Below are 12,363 nucleotides of genomic sequence, written 5' to 3' on the forward strand. Positions count from 1 at the left end.
AGCGTTGCTTTTCCCGGGCCCTACAATGCTGTTAAGACGGCCCTGGGAGGTTCCATGCTGCAGAGCTGCAGGAATAAACAAATGTCTTGGGAGACGGAGTTCCTGCACACGCATCCACTCGCGCATTCTGCCACCGAGCAAATCAATTGATTTGCGGTCCCCACACTTCAACGATAGCAACGCGTCCCTCTTATCTGGGTTTTAAGGGAATTAACCATACCAAGAATTCGATTAACGCCTAGACCAACACTTCAGAGCAATTTCCTAAATGCCTTTAATTTCCTAGCCAATGAAGGCTTTCTCATGGTAAGGATTTAAAAAAAAAATGTACAAGTTAACCCTTTTTCAAGCCAGGGGTACGCTTCATTGGGAGGCTTTTTGTCTAAAAAAAAATCTTAATTCATTAAGAAAGCATGGGAGAGACGTTTATTTGATAGGAAGAGAAATGTTAGAACCAGAATCTAGAACTAGAGGGTCAGAGGCTTACATGTAACGTAAGCAAGTTTTTCTTTACTGAGACAGTGTTGGATCCTTGGAGCAGCCTCCCAGCAGAAGTGGTAGAGGATTAAACATGCATGGGATAGACATATGGCTCCTGAATCTAAGACCAACGACTGCTTAAGGTTTGAGTCTCTACACCAATAAAAACTGGCAGACTAGACGGGGCCGGATGGGGCCGATCTGCTGGAAAATCCGATGTTTCTATTACTCAGAATCCTTACTTTCTAACCTGAGAATGAACTTAATTAACCCCTTCCCCTTTTCCGGATCAAAAAATATAGCAGAGTAATGAAGATTGTTCCACTATTAGCCGGGATGTCATCTATTACCCTGCAAGCCATAACATCTTCCAAGGCATCAGCCTGTATTCAACAGAAACGAGAGCTCGTTATCTCCCCGCATTTCTACGTCTCTGGCACTCGGGATGGCCTTTTTTCCATAAAAACGTTAAAACCAACGGTTTTCATTTTAAAACATTACAAAAGGCCTTTAAGCGTCTAGTAGGAGACACATCGTGGGATTACATGCTTTAGCGTCTCATCTCTGGTCGTTAACATTTTCAGGCAATCGAAATATAAACTCGCTATATTTTACAGGTAATAACCTGAAACGCGGCCCTAACCTTCCGTGCCCCGACTGCACCCAAGAGGATACCGCTAATGATTATTTGTATTGCGGTCTCTTAAAAATGACTCGCGTCGTATCCTGATCAATGCAAGTTGAGATATATCTCAGCATTTGTTGTCCCTGATAAGGCACAACATACACAGAGAATACTTTTTTGGGGGGTTAGAAATCAGAATCGCTTAATGAGCGCGCAAGACTAATAAAATCGAGCGAAGGGCCTTTACCGGGGTGATCTCTTTAGTTTATTGTAAAAAAAAATGTACTGAAAAAAAATGATATACATAAATTATCTAATAATATATAATAATATAATTATATATAAGTCATAATGTGATATTTCCTTAAATTTCCTTGCCTGGGAGAGTATTTATGTAAAAAAAAAATATATATATATATATATATATATTTTTTTTTTAAATATATATATATATATATATATATATATATATATATACATATAAATATTTCTATTAATGGAAAAATGAAATTTATATTTAACCCCTTCATGACATGCACGGGCTCACAATGCATTGTTTTTAATGGGTTTAAGGACAACCCAAGGGGTTAAAAATGTATATTTACAATTATGTTAATGCTGCTTTGTTAACCCAAAAGGCTGCTGGTTTTAAGGAATTTTTCATATGTTTGAGCAGATTATTATAAGCCTGGGAAGGAAGCTTTTAGACCAAATAAAAAAAAAATATAAAAAAAATAATAAAGGAAAAGATCTAATGGATTGAGGGCCTGAATGTTGCACATTGCGAAAGCATTCTTGGTAGGAAGGGGTGAATTTATAGGAAAGAGCTCTCGGCGGCCAGTGACCGGCACTGCCTCCTATTCCCTGCAATGCCTATGGCAGACAGACTGCCTGCTTCACATTAATTCACTTCACACCACTCGTATCGATCCAAATCCAGTTCCCCGGCCTCTCTCCACACATTGCCTGTCTAGCTGCCTGCATCCACATCGGCGCATACACACAAAGGCCAGCGCGAGATAACCTTTTGCTTTCCGTTAAAGGTGCAGCGGCCATTTACCATCCCGGCGTCTGGAGGTAAAAAGCAGAAGACAGAAGCGAACGTGCCGCTCTGTCTGCCGGGCTGGCGGGCATCGGCGCTCCAGAGGATTCCCGAAAAGCTTACTCTGAAGTCTATGAAATGGTAATTTTAACAAGCCAGCAGAAAAAGAAGCTAATATAAACAAAAAGAAGGGATTAGATGGACTGAAGCTGGAGATTAGTATCAGGTCTGAAAAAGTTGATTTTCCTTTGCTCTGTATAAAGCTGCAAATTACCCGGTTAAGTAAAAAAACCCATAATCCATGTGTGTGTCTGTATGCATGTACAAAGAAGAAGTAATATATGCATATTATATACATATTAATATTATATATTACACATGTGTAAACGGGCCACAAAATATTCACAAATTTTCCAGTTTCCTGCCCCTTAGGTTCCGCCGAAAATTCTAGATCATTTTCAATTTGGCCGGTGCCCACATTCACTCTCACTCATGCTCCCTAAATGTTTCCCTATCTTCTCTGCCTACCACTTCCACATCTTCTATGTTCGTCTGCATCTCCATGGACATTATCCGGCATGAACTTCCACCAAAATGGCATCGCTTGCGGTGACGTCCTCTCCCTGGTCCCCCAATCGCGGGAAGGACGTCACCGCTGACACCGTCACATGGCCCTGAGTTGAAGTGTGGGAGCCGTTTATGACTCCTGTGTTCCAACGGCACGTTGAGTTCGCTGATCCAATTTTAAGTTTTAAATGCTAATCGTTAACAAAGGCCTTTTGCAATTACCGTATGTTACAGCCAGAAAAGTCTTTGCTTCTGAATGGCAGTGTATATCATAGACGTCTTCCATATATCTAGTGCATCACAGTGAAAAAGGGGGCTTGTGATTAAAAGCTTTACAATTTCAAAAGGTTACAATCTTAAAGCAAACCTTTGAGTTAGGATATTGACCTGGCTATTCTTTTCTCAACAACTTCTTTGATTTGGGGGTTATTTATTGTTGTAGTAATATGTGGATTGGGTCTACATAGAAAGGGTCTTCACCAATTGAAATATTATCTCATAGGTTCTGCCGAGCCTCATCAATAACTCCCTCTAGCACAGTATGGACAGGTCCGCCAGATCCTGATGAAGAGAAGCCCATCCATAATGTGAACCGTATGGACCATTCTTCATCCTTGGGACAGGGGAGAAGTGATGTCGAGTTTGGGGCTTGTGCCGGAGGTATAAGCATGTATTCACCAACCAGGGAGACTGCAGGACAGTTGAACTCACCATATTCACTAAGTATTATGAATGGCCAATTCCAGTGAGCTATTCCTGCAAGAAGGGCTGAGCTAGTCCATGGCATCATAAACATGATCAAGCTCGTCTGTCCGCACATTTAGTTGAGGAAAAACCATTTATACACTAGAAATCCCATCACTCCCAGGAGCTTTGTATAAAGTACCATAAAGCTAGATGGCAGCTCAAGGGCTGGGTTCTCCACTCCTGATGTGTCTGTATGTATTAATGTATATCTGTTATGTATGTATTAACTGCCCCGATTAAATTGTACAGCGCTGTGTAATTCGACGTTGGAAAAAAAGAGAAATATTGGCATGTTGCAAAACACACTTACGTGACATAATGGTGTCAACATACTGGGGCAAATATGGAGCCCAGGAATCGATGGTTTCTTTGCGTCCCGTTTGCCCAATCCTCCTCAGCTCTGCAAGAAGAAGAGCTTGGGCCGCTTCTCTAACCTGGAACAGAAAAAGTTTCCAGACGTGAGGTTCAGCTTTCATTGTGAGAGCGATAAAACAATAGAGACAAGCATAGAAATGCCCTTCCGGGAACCGATCCTAGGGGCGCATCAAGGAGACCCGGGTATGACTTAATTTAAGCCCAGATCAGTTCAAAACATGCAATGCCCAACGCTGCTGTTACACACCGGTACTGCCGCATGTTACACACCGGTACTGCCGCATGTTACACACCGGTACTGCCGCATGTTACACACCGGTACTGCCGCATGTTACACACCGGTACTGCCGCATGTTACACACCGGTACTGCCGCATGTTACACACCGGTACTGCCGCATGTTACACACCGGTACTGCCGCATGTTACTCTGAGATTGCTTGGAATATTTATTTAATTGAGAAAGGTTGGATTATTTGAAAATGTGCCTTTATGCATAAAGAAAGGCTTTGATAACAAGGTTTTCAATAATCTATTGCGAACGCAGAGGAGAGAGAGAGAGAGAGAGAGAGAGAGAGAGAGAGAGAGAGAGAGGGAAAGAAAAAAAATGAGTGAGAAAGACAAGGGAGGGAGAAAGGGAGGGGGGAAAAAAAGAAAGAAAAGAGAAAAATCGGGGGGGGGCGAAAGAGAGGAGGAGAGGGAAAGGAGACAAGCAATGTTCTCAATGAGCCAATTAAAATGATTTGTCTTTTCCCCGAGAAGAACATCACTTTGTTTTGGCACATGGCGATGTTCCCACAAGATAACAAGTAGTTGATTTCCAATTATGCTATCAAGTGGTCTAAATTCCATCCGTCCGAAGCGCGGTGCTCGTATCGGTCTTCGGATCTGCAGACAAACAATTTCTTTGTCACCGCAGAATAGGTGCGATGTCGAGGCTACCGAGCCGTGTATCACGTGTAATCCTTCCTGCGCTGGGGTTAAATATGTGAGCGCGCCGCCGACTACACAGAATGGAGCGGCGTAGAGCTTTAACGACCGCCGAGAGGTTTCTAAATAAACTGAGATGTTCTAGAGTGTTCAGAGCGGGACCGTCTAGCTGGAGGCAGCCGAAGGCCTGGAAGATAATTACACCGGGTTTACTACCTCTACATATAAACGTGGATGTCCATACATATCGCGGTCAGGCTCAAAGACGTATAGTACTTATTAGGGCACAATTTAAAGTATCGAAGAACATCTGCTTATTTCAAACTCGTTGGGCCATTAAAGCAGGTGGCACCAGGAAGTGGACAACACCGCTCCATCTACCCGTTCTGCCCTGGTGAGCTGATGATCAGCCATGGGACCCAAATCCAATTCATATAACCAAAACCTCTCATTTATATTATGTTTATATATTTGTTGCCAACTTTATTAGGGTAAGAAGCGCAGACAGTTTTTGTTTCTTGTATACAGTTGCGGATGACGTTGACCGTTCCCAGGTATGTCTGTCAAGGACACCTTAAAAAGACTTCTTTAGATAAACTGTAACTATTAAAAAAAGCAAATGCACAATAAGTAAATCACTTTACGGCTCTTACCTCCAAGCACCGGTCTTGCCACCTCCGTGCGAGCATTTCAAGAAGAGGGGGTCTAAACTTGGCCAGTCCCAACAAGTCGGGCAGCATAACGCAGTGCATGGCCGCCAACTGGCTCCATCCTGCGCGGCAAGAATAAGAAACATGGCGCACGATCAAAACCTGTACCCAGAAGCGTGTAAGAGCACGTGTTTGTCGGGTCGCATGTTCATGCAGAAATATTAATATGTTAAAAGGCGTGTGCTTTTGAGCAAAAAAAAAAGCTTAATACAACAATCTCATATTTACAATTAATAATCTTAATAAAATCTACCAGAAGAAATTCTCTGAATTTATATATATTGTTCCATTGACAGAGTGGGGGTGATGAGTACGCGTACCCCGAGTGCATGATGGGCACAACACCTTAAATCGAGCTTGCAGCGTAACGACATCTATTACCGGGGTAATCAGCGGGTAATTTTGTTGGGCGTTTGAGGACACAAATACTTGATATGACTTCTTTACACCTGCTTTTTGGTATGACTGTCCCATTGGGGAAATATTTTTTAAAATCTAACACATGGGCGCAATTACAGCTTAACATCTAGGATCACCTACTACGTCTTTTCCATCGCATTTAGTTTTTCCTACGGATAGCAACCAGTCTAGACTTTTATTCTCACTATTTTTTTTTCCCTTTCTCCTTTATTTCAATCTTCTCTCTGTGTCCTAGAGGTTTTCACACTCCCCTTCATCGTCTGTGCATATGTGCCTTTGCAGTTCTCTTTCTCTCCGTCCGACCCATTCCCCTGCCCTCCGCTCCTTTTTGGCAGGGGAAGGGTCTTTTGTTGGTCCAGACGGAGCTAAGAGAAAGGTGCGTGTCTACTCAAGCGCAGACCTGTCCTAGTGCTCCTCCTGGTGTTCAATAACAGCGAGTGCAGCACTAATACCACGATATCAATCCATTCAGAGAGGGGAATAGGTAAGCAGTCAGGTTAGGGATGATCCCCTTATCTCCCAAATCAGCCAGCCAACCAAGTTGTTGCGCAGGACACGGCCGACCATGTGGACAGCAAATAAAAAATTTTAAAAGCAGAATCCGATAGCAGAATCCGCTGAAATCTTGTTTCGCTTGACACTTTCTCCTCTTTTAAGTTATCTTCTCTCTATTAAGTTGCTGTTGTTGTTGGTTCCCATTTAAAACGTAGGAGCAAACGGGTGTAATTATTACGATGAGATATTAGAAAGGGCCACTATGACACTGTCCTGGATCGACCGCTTCTGGGTTAAATTCAACACTTTTAGCAGTTTTTCCTCTAGATGACAGGATTTGGGACCAAAACAGATAAACCAATAACTTGCAGGGTTCTCACCAATTATTGGCAATAATTAAAATATTTTTAAAAAAATTGCTCCTTCAAGGTGGATCCTTACGTAGCAATCACACCGTTATTACGCTCTTCATATGATATTACGCAATAATGTCTTGATTATTTTTATTTAAATCTTTGTATAAAATAGAGACTAGAGAGTAGTTTTATCCCTGCTTAGTGAATCTTGTGTCGAGGGTGTCCGTCGTCGATAAGATAAGGAGCGTTTAGTTCCAGGATGATGACACGAGATAGCACACTTTGGGTAAGCCGCCACGATCTTGAGCATCTTAGGCTTAAGGAATCAAACGTGTACTTATCTACAAAACCCAGACCCCGCTGCGTCCGCGAGCTCAACGATTCCTGGTGCAAACGGCAGCATGAAGAACACTCGGGGAACGGCACGGAATTCAACTGGATACGTAACGATATCCAGCGCCGGGCGGCCCTGCCGCGGCCGGATGAAAGCAGCCAAACAAGGATTACTTACGTTCTATTGAAACCTAACCTCCCATGACGCTCAGCCAACGGAGATGGCCATGCAAAATGGCGAGATTACAGAAAAAAAAACGTTATAGCATTCAGGGGTCTATGCGGAAGATTACGGTGATGACTACCTGTTACATTTGAGGAATAGAATGTACCGTTAAAGGGTGCAAAACATGAAACATTAACGTTTAAAGTAAATGGAGAAAAGAAGACCCGGACGAGGCAGAGGAAAGGGTTCTTCACAGGAAGAGCAGTGAACATATGGAATTCACTACCTGCGTATCAGAGCGACTTCCAACAAAGTTTCACAATGGCTGAAGAGCTAGCAATTGAGAACCCCCACTCAAGACATTTCATGGTTTATTTGTAGCTTTGATTGATTTGATTATCAAGAACTAAGGACAATGGTCATCATCATAAGCACTTTATCTGCATCAAACCATTGATGGTTTCCAGTAGCCCTTTCATCTAAACGGAGAGGACATATTAAATAATGAGATGCAATGATCTGATTGATCCATATTAATTAGAACACAGAGCATTACTTTTCAACTCAGGTGTGGGGCGTACGCTGGTGGCGCCACTGGACACAATATGAGAACATAAGAAAGAACAGTTTGGGTTTTATATAAATTGTAAAGCACACAGATAAAAGTATACGAGGACAAGCAGTTAGAAAACCAAAGAAAGCAGCAGATTGTAAGAGACAGACAGAGAGCGAGAGAGAATACCTTCATTGACCGAGAAACAGGAATGTAAAGCGCGTTCAGAGCCGGAGGGATTGGCATCAGTGCCAGCAGAAGCATCAGGGGCGACAGCTTGCAAAAGGAGACAAGAGAAGAAAGACAGAAAGAATAAGGAACGCAGGTCGTTAAAACACCGAAAACAGGCAGAACACACACAGATCGTTTGAGAACGGAAATAAGGACGAGAGCGGTCTTTAGAAGTGACAGAGCGAGAGACATTCACGTGGACGCTGGAAGCAAAAAGAAGCCTAACCTAGACGCCGGCCTCCCCTTGGAGCTTTGCGTTGGTGGCTTTAATATTTAAGCGCGGCACAAAGCTGTAGGACTCCGTGGCTTCATCAAACCGACATCAAAATAACGCTAATAGAGTTAAACCATTGATATCAGCCTTTACACGTTTACAGGTACTTCTGGTCATCGGAGCCCAATGCCGGCCATGCTTTGGTAGCCCTGATCAGGACAGGCTGCATAGCCGGGCTTTAAGTCACCCGCCGTCTAAAAGGTCAGGAGCGCTAAACGTAGCGATCATAGCCCTGACTATTAGACTGTTAGATCAGTTACATGTATGAAGGTTACGCTACGCATCATTCTCACAAACCCTTAACCCTTATTAATGATAAACCCTTAATAAAGAGAGGAATGGTACTGCCAGGAAAGCTTTAAGATCTCAAACATTATCTAGCATTGGTTTTATTTTTAGGATATGCCAGGGTTTAAATTCCTTTTCTCTAGTAATACTTCTAGCAGTGATTGGGGGGGGGGTTATATGAGGGTTCCAAATACCCCTAGAAGTGAGAATCTCAAGGCAAGTAGGATAAAAGGTTTATCCGCTAAACAGAGGTTTACAGGAGAGGTGAACATATCGACTCACCGCTACTATTAGGTAATATGAAGGGCCGACCCCTGGGAGAAGGGCTGAGCGTGGCCCTGTATAATGCATACTATTATGAGAGTTAAAATACTTAAACTACCCTGAAAAACCCTACGCGAATAAATTAACCCCAACTTCCAACAACTCATTTTTATTGCATGGGGCAATACAGATTTTTGGGTATTACCCAGGAGCCCCCCGTCCCGTCGTCCTGCTTTTGCGGGCAGCTAAGAAGATCAGTAGATCTACCCTGACCAGCCGGCCGAGCCCAAGTATAGACCGCAAAGCTCTGACGCGGCCCCGTTGGAAAGCTGTTGAAGCAAAGTGGCGGAACATGACATCATATCGTATGTGGGTCACAAGGCTGACGCAATAACATCCGCCCCACCTGTACCCATGCCACCACCATATCCCGCTTGGCTCCGTGCAACGTTAGGAGCACACTTCTATCATTGAGATGTATTTTTTTTTCTACAAAACATACTTTTTCATCCAGAGTTGCAGCCTAAGAGCTTCAGGCCGTGGTCGCGATACATTATCCCTCGTATTCTTTGTTATTATCTTTTATTTTCCGAGTGGTGGCATCTCCCCGAGCCGTCAGCTCCGCAGCACTATCCAAAGCACGGAACGGGGGGGCCGCTGCCTCTTCTCTCTGCCTCGCTTAGCATATGAAAGGAAGCCCGGGCCCTTATGGCGAACACATTGTGCTACCGGAGGTCAATGTTAAAATTTAGAGGTCACCGCCTGACACTTCCTTCCAATAGAGAAATTACCATATGTCATGCGCAAGCAGCTTCAAATTAATCCTTCTCCTGCACAATCACAAGGCACGCGGCTTCCTGCGCGAGTTAAACAATGTTTTGTGAAGCGGGTGTTTGCTTTTCACGCCATTAGGGGCTTTTGTTGTCCCGGAACATCTGCATGCAGCCCCGTTTCATAATTCAATGCAAATGTATCATAATGTCACGGTGGCACGTGTGCGGGGCAGAGCGGCCAAAGCCCTCGCCGCCCGTCGATTAGCAGAAAATAAGAGCTTATTTCGTTTGGCATTCAGCCCCCTTCTTTTAATACAAATGCTGATTTTAAATCTGAATGCCTTTGTGGGGCTAGAAGGGGAATGACTGCGATGTAGCGCGCAGGGACAATAGCCCAATTTACATGGCAATGTCCCCGTTTTCTCAATAACATAAGTACTTTGTGTTGCCACTTTGTGTCTTTTTGTCTGCTTGACAATCAAAACTTAGGAAGAAAAACAAGAAAGAAAGAAAAAAAAAAATCAATAACGGGGTTTTTGATTAGTTTTGGAAATTATTAAAAACAAAAGCACGGAAACATTTTTTTCCAAGTTATCTTTTTTTATCATAGAAATTTAGTATTTTTTGTGGGTTCTTTTTTTTTTTAAATAATACAATCAGAATTTCCTACCCTAGTTAATTTACTAGCCATGTAGCGTCCCAATATAAGTCAATTTAACTTCTATTCATTTATCTATTTAAAAACATTCTTTTAGATTATCCTCCAGTTCTTGTTATGTGTAATTACTCGGAGGCAGGGTTTGAAAAATCAGAAATTTAGGATCAAATTTAAAAAAAAAAAAAATAAATAAATAAATAATTATATATATATATATATTTTTTTTTTTATTATTATTTTATTTAATTTTTTTTTTTTTAAGTACCTGGAAGTTAATGCCAAGATAACTCAATGATAAATATAGTGCCACATGGAGTCTCTTCAGTAAAAATTAACGGGGCCATGGCTACCAAGCTCTTGGGATTTGTCCAATGTGTCTACCCAGCCAGTAATTTAAGATCAGATTGGTACAAAATTGAGTTTGGGGACAATATATTGGATATACCAGCATTTATTGCTTTTTTTGTTGTTGTTGACACCAGAAAGGATCAGTTATGTTGCTCAGATTGTAACATTTTAGATGATGTGACTCTGAACCTCTCATTATCGCGAATGCAAACGACAATCAGTTTCTAAATGCTGATTACAGCAATTCTAATGAGAACAAAATCTATGATGTATAAAACATAACTATGCAAATAAAAGAAAAGAACATTTTCGGATTGCAGCTGCGTAAGAGGAATTGTTGCTGCTAGGACTGGATTATTCACTTCTAACCACAAAGCTGTAGGGTTTACGAGTCAGCTTGGGGTCCCCACTTACATCTGAAGCCCCCGATGGAGAAGAGCGTCTATGACTTGATTGACAGAGTAATTAGTCTGCCCAGAGACACTCATATTCCCTCCGTGTTGCCTGTAGGGCTTGGGCTTCCAGGGTAGTCTTCAGTGACGAAGGGTTTATGATGGCGAGGACTTATTTGCCTTTATATTACACAGACTATTTAAATATCCGAGGTTCTGTATAATGTACGGTGTTCCTGAACTGGGATTGAGTGAAATGGAATAATTTCATTTTATGAGACAAAAAAAAAAAACAACGTAAAAATGTTCTCATAAAGCCTGGATTAAAGTGGACATGTCATGCAAATTTATATATATATAAATAAACACACAGAGGCCCTTTATCACTCCCATCACTCCTGCATTCACTAATCAAAGTTTGATGGTTAGAAAATCCTTTCACAATTATGTTTTGGTAACAGCGGAGTGACCCCAAAGTTTTGGACTGAAGTGTGTGTATATATTTTATACGGTGTGTGTGATATGTTGAAGTTCTAGCATACAGATAAAAACGATGAACTTTGAATGGTCTCTGCTCTTTTGAACTCATTTAAGGACGTCGCATTTGTTGCTTACATTTTTTTTTATATACATTTGCTAACTAGTTTTCTAACACAAAACAGCTTTCAGAGAACCCCAAAGTGTCTTTTGCCTGTCAGTTATGTTCAAGCACTAGTCATCACCAGTGTATATAAAGGTCTTATTCTTAAAGTGAATCTCATAAAAGTTGGTAAAATTTAGTGGCCTTTGTGTTTTAGTTTCTAAATAATAATAATAATAATAATAATGAGGATTCACTCTCACCTTGTTTGATCTGCCCTTGCATCGCAACGCTGGTGTGCTGCGGGGAAGCCTTGCCCTTCGATAGTTCCGGAGATCCGGATCGCGGCGGCCTACGGAAAAAGAGAAAATAGTTGGCCGGTCTAGGACTCCATAATTGGTTCCATAATTCCATAAAAATTACTACATAAATATAGTCAAAATCCTATACCTACGTCAAAAAAAGTGAAAAAAAGCATTTCGGGGAGAGGACAGTTCATCTTATACTTAATTAAAAGGCTACAAACATGCACAAAGACCGCAGCCTTCTGGCTGAATAGGGGAGATTGGGATATCTAGGTATATATTATTAATATTTATTAAGAAAAGTATCTTTTTGTACCCGTTATGGGTATTATCTGCATAAAGCGGTGTGTAGAGCAGTTCTCTTCTCCTGATGTATCTTTATGTATTAATTTGTTGGTGCTTAATAACTAAAAACATAATAATGATATAATAACGGGGCTTGGATATTATTGC

At 41.7% G+C, this 12,363-nt stretch overlaps 1 protein-coding gene across 5 annotated transcripts in view; it reads right to left on the minus strand.

Moving 5' to 3' along the window:
• The window catches only part of WDR7 (WD repeat domain 7), a 141,836-nt gene that overhangs the window by 93,193 nt on the left and 36,280 nt on the right, over nt 1-12,363 (minus strand). For 3 of the 5 annotated variants that reach the window (XM_053448194.1, XM_053448196.1, XM_053448193.1), the window contains 4 exons: nt 11,869-11,957; nt 7,987-8,073; nt 5,418-5,536; nt 3,772-3,895 (listed from right to left, as the gene is read on the minus strand). In XM_053448194.1, the coding sequence (XP_053304169.1) occupies nt 3,772-3,895; nt 5,418-5,536; nt 7,987-8,073; nt 11,869-11,957 (419 nt within the window). The remainder of the gene's footprint in view (nt 1-3,771; nt 3,896-5,417; nt 5,537-7,986; nt 8,074-11,868; nt 11,958-12,363) is intronic. The other 2 variants (XM_053448197.1, XM_053448195.1) reach the window with 1 other exon arrangement.

This window comes from Spea bombifrons, chromosome 1, assembly GCF_027358695.1.
Source record: "Spea bombifrons isolate aSpeBom1 chromosome 1, aSpeBom1.2.pri, whole genome shotgun sequence".
NCBI classification, from domain to species: domain Eukaryota; kingdom Metazoa; phylum Chordata; class Amphibia; order Anura; family Pelobatidae; genus Spea; species Spea bombifrons.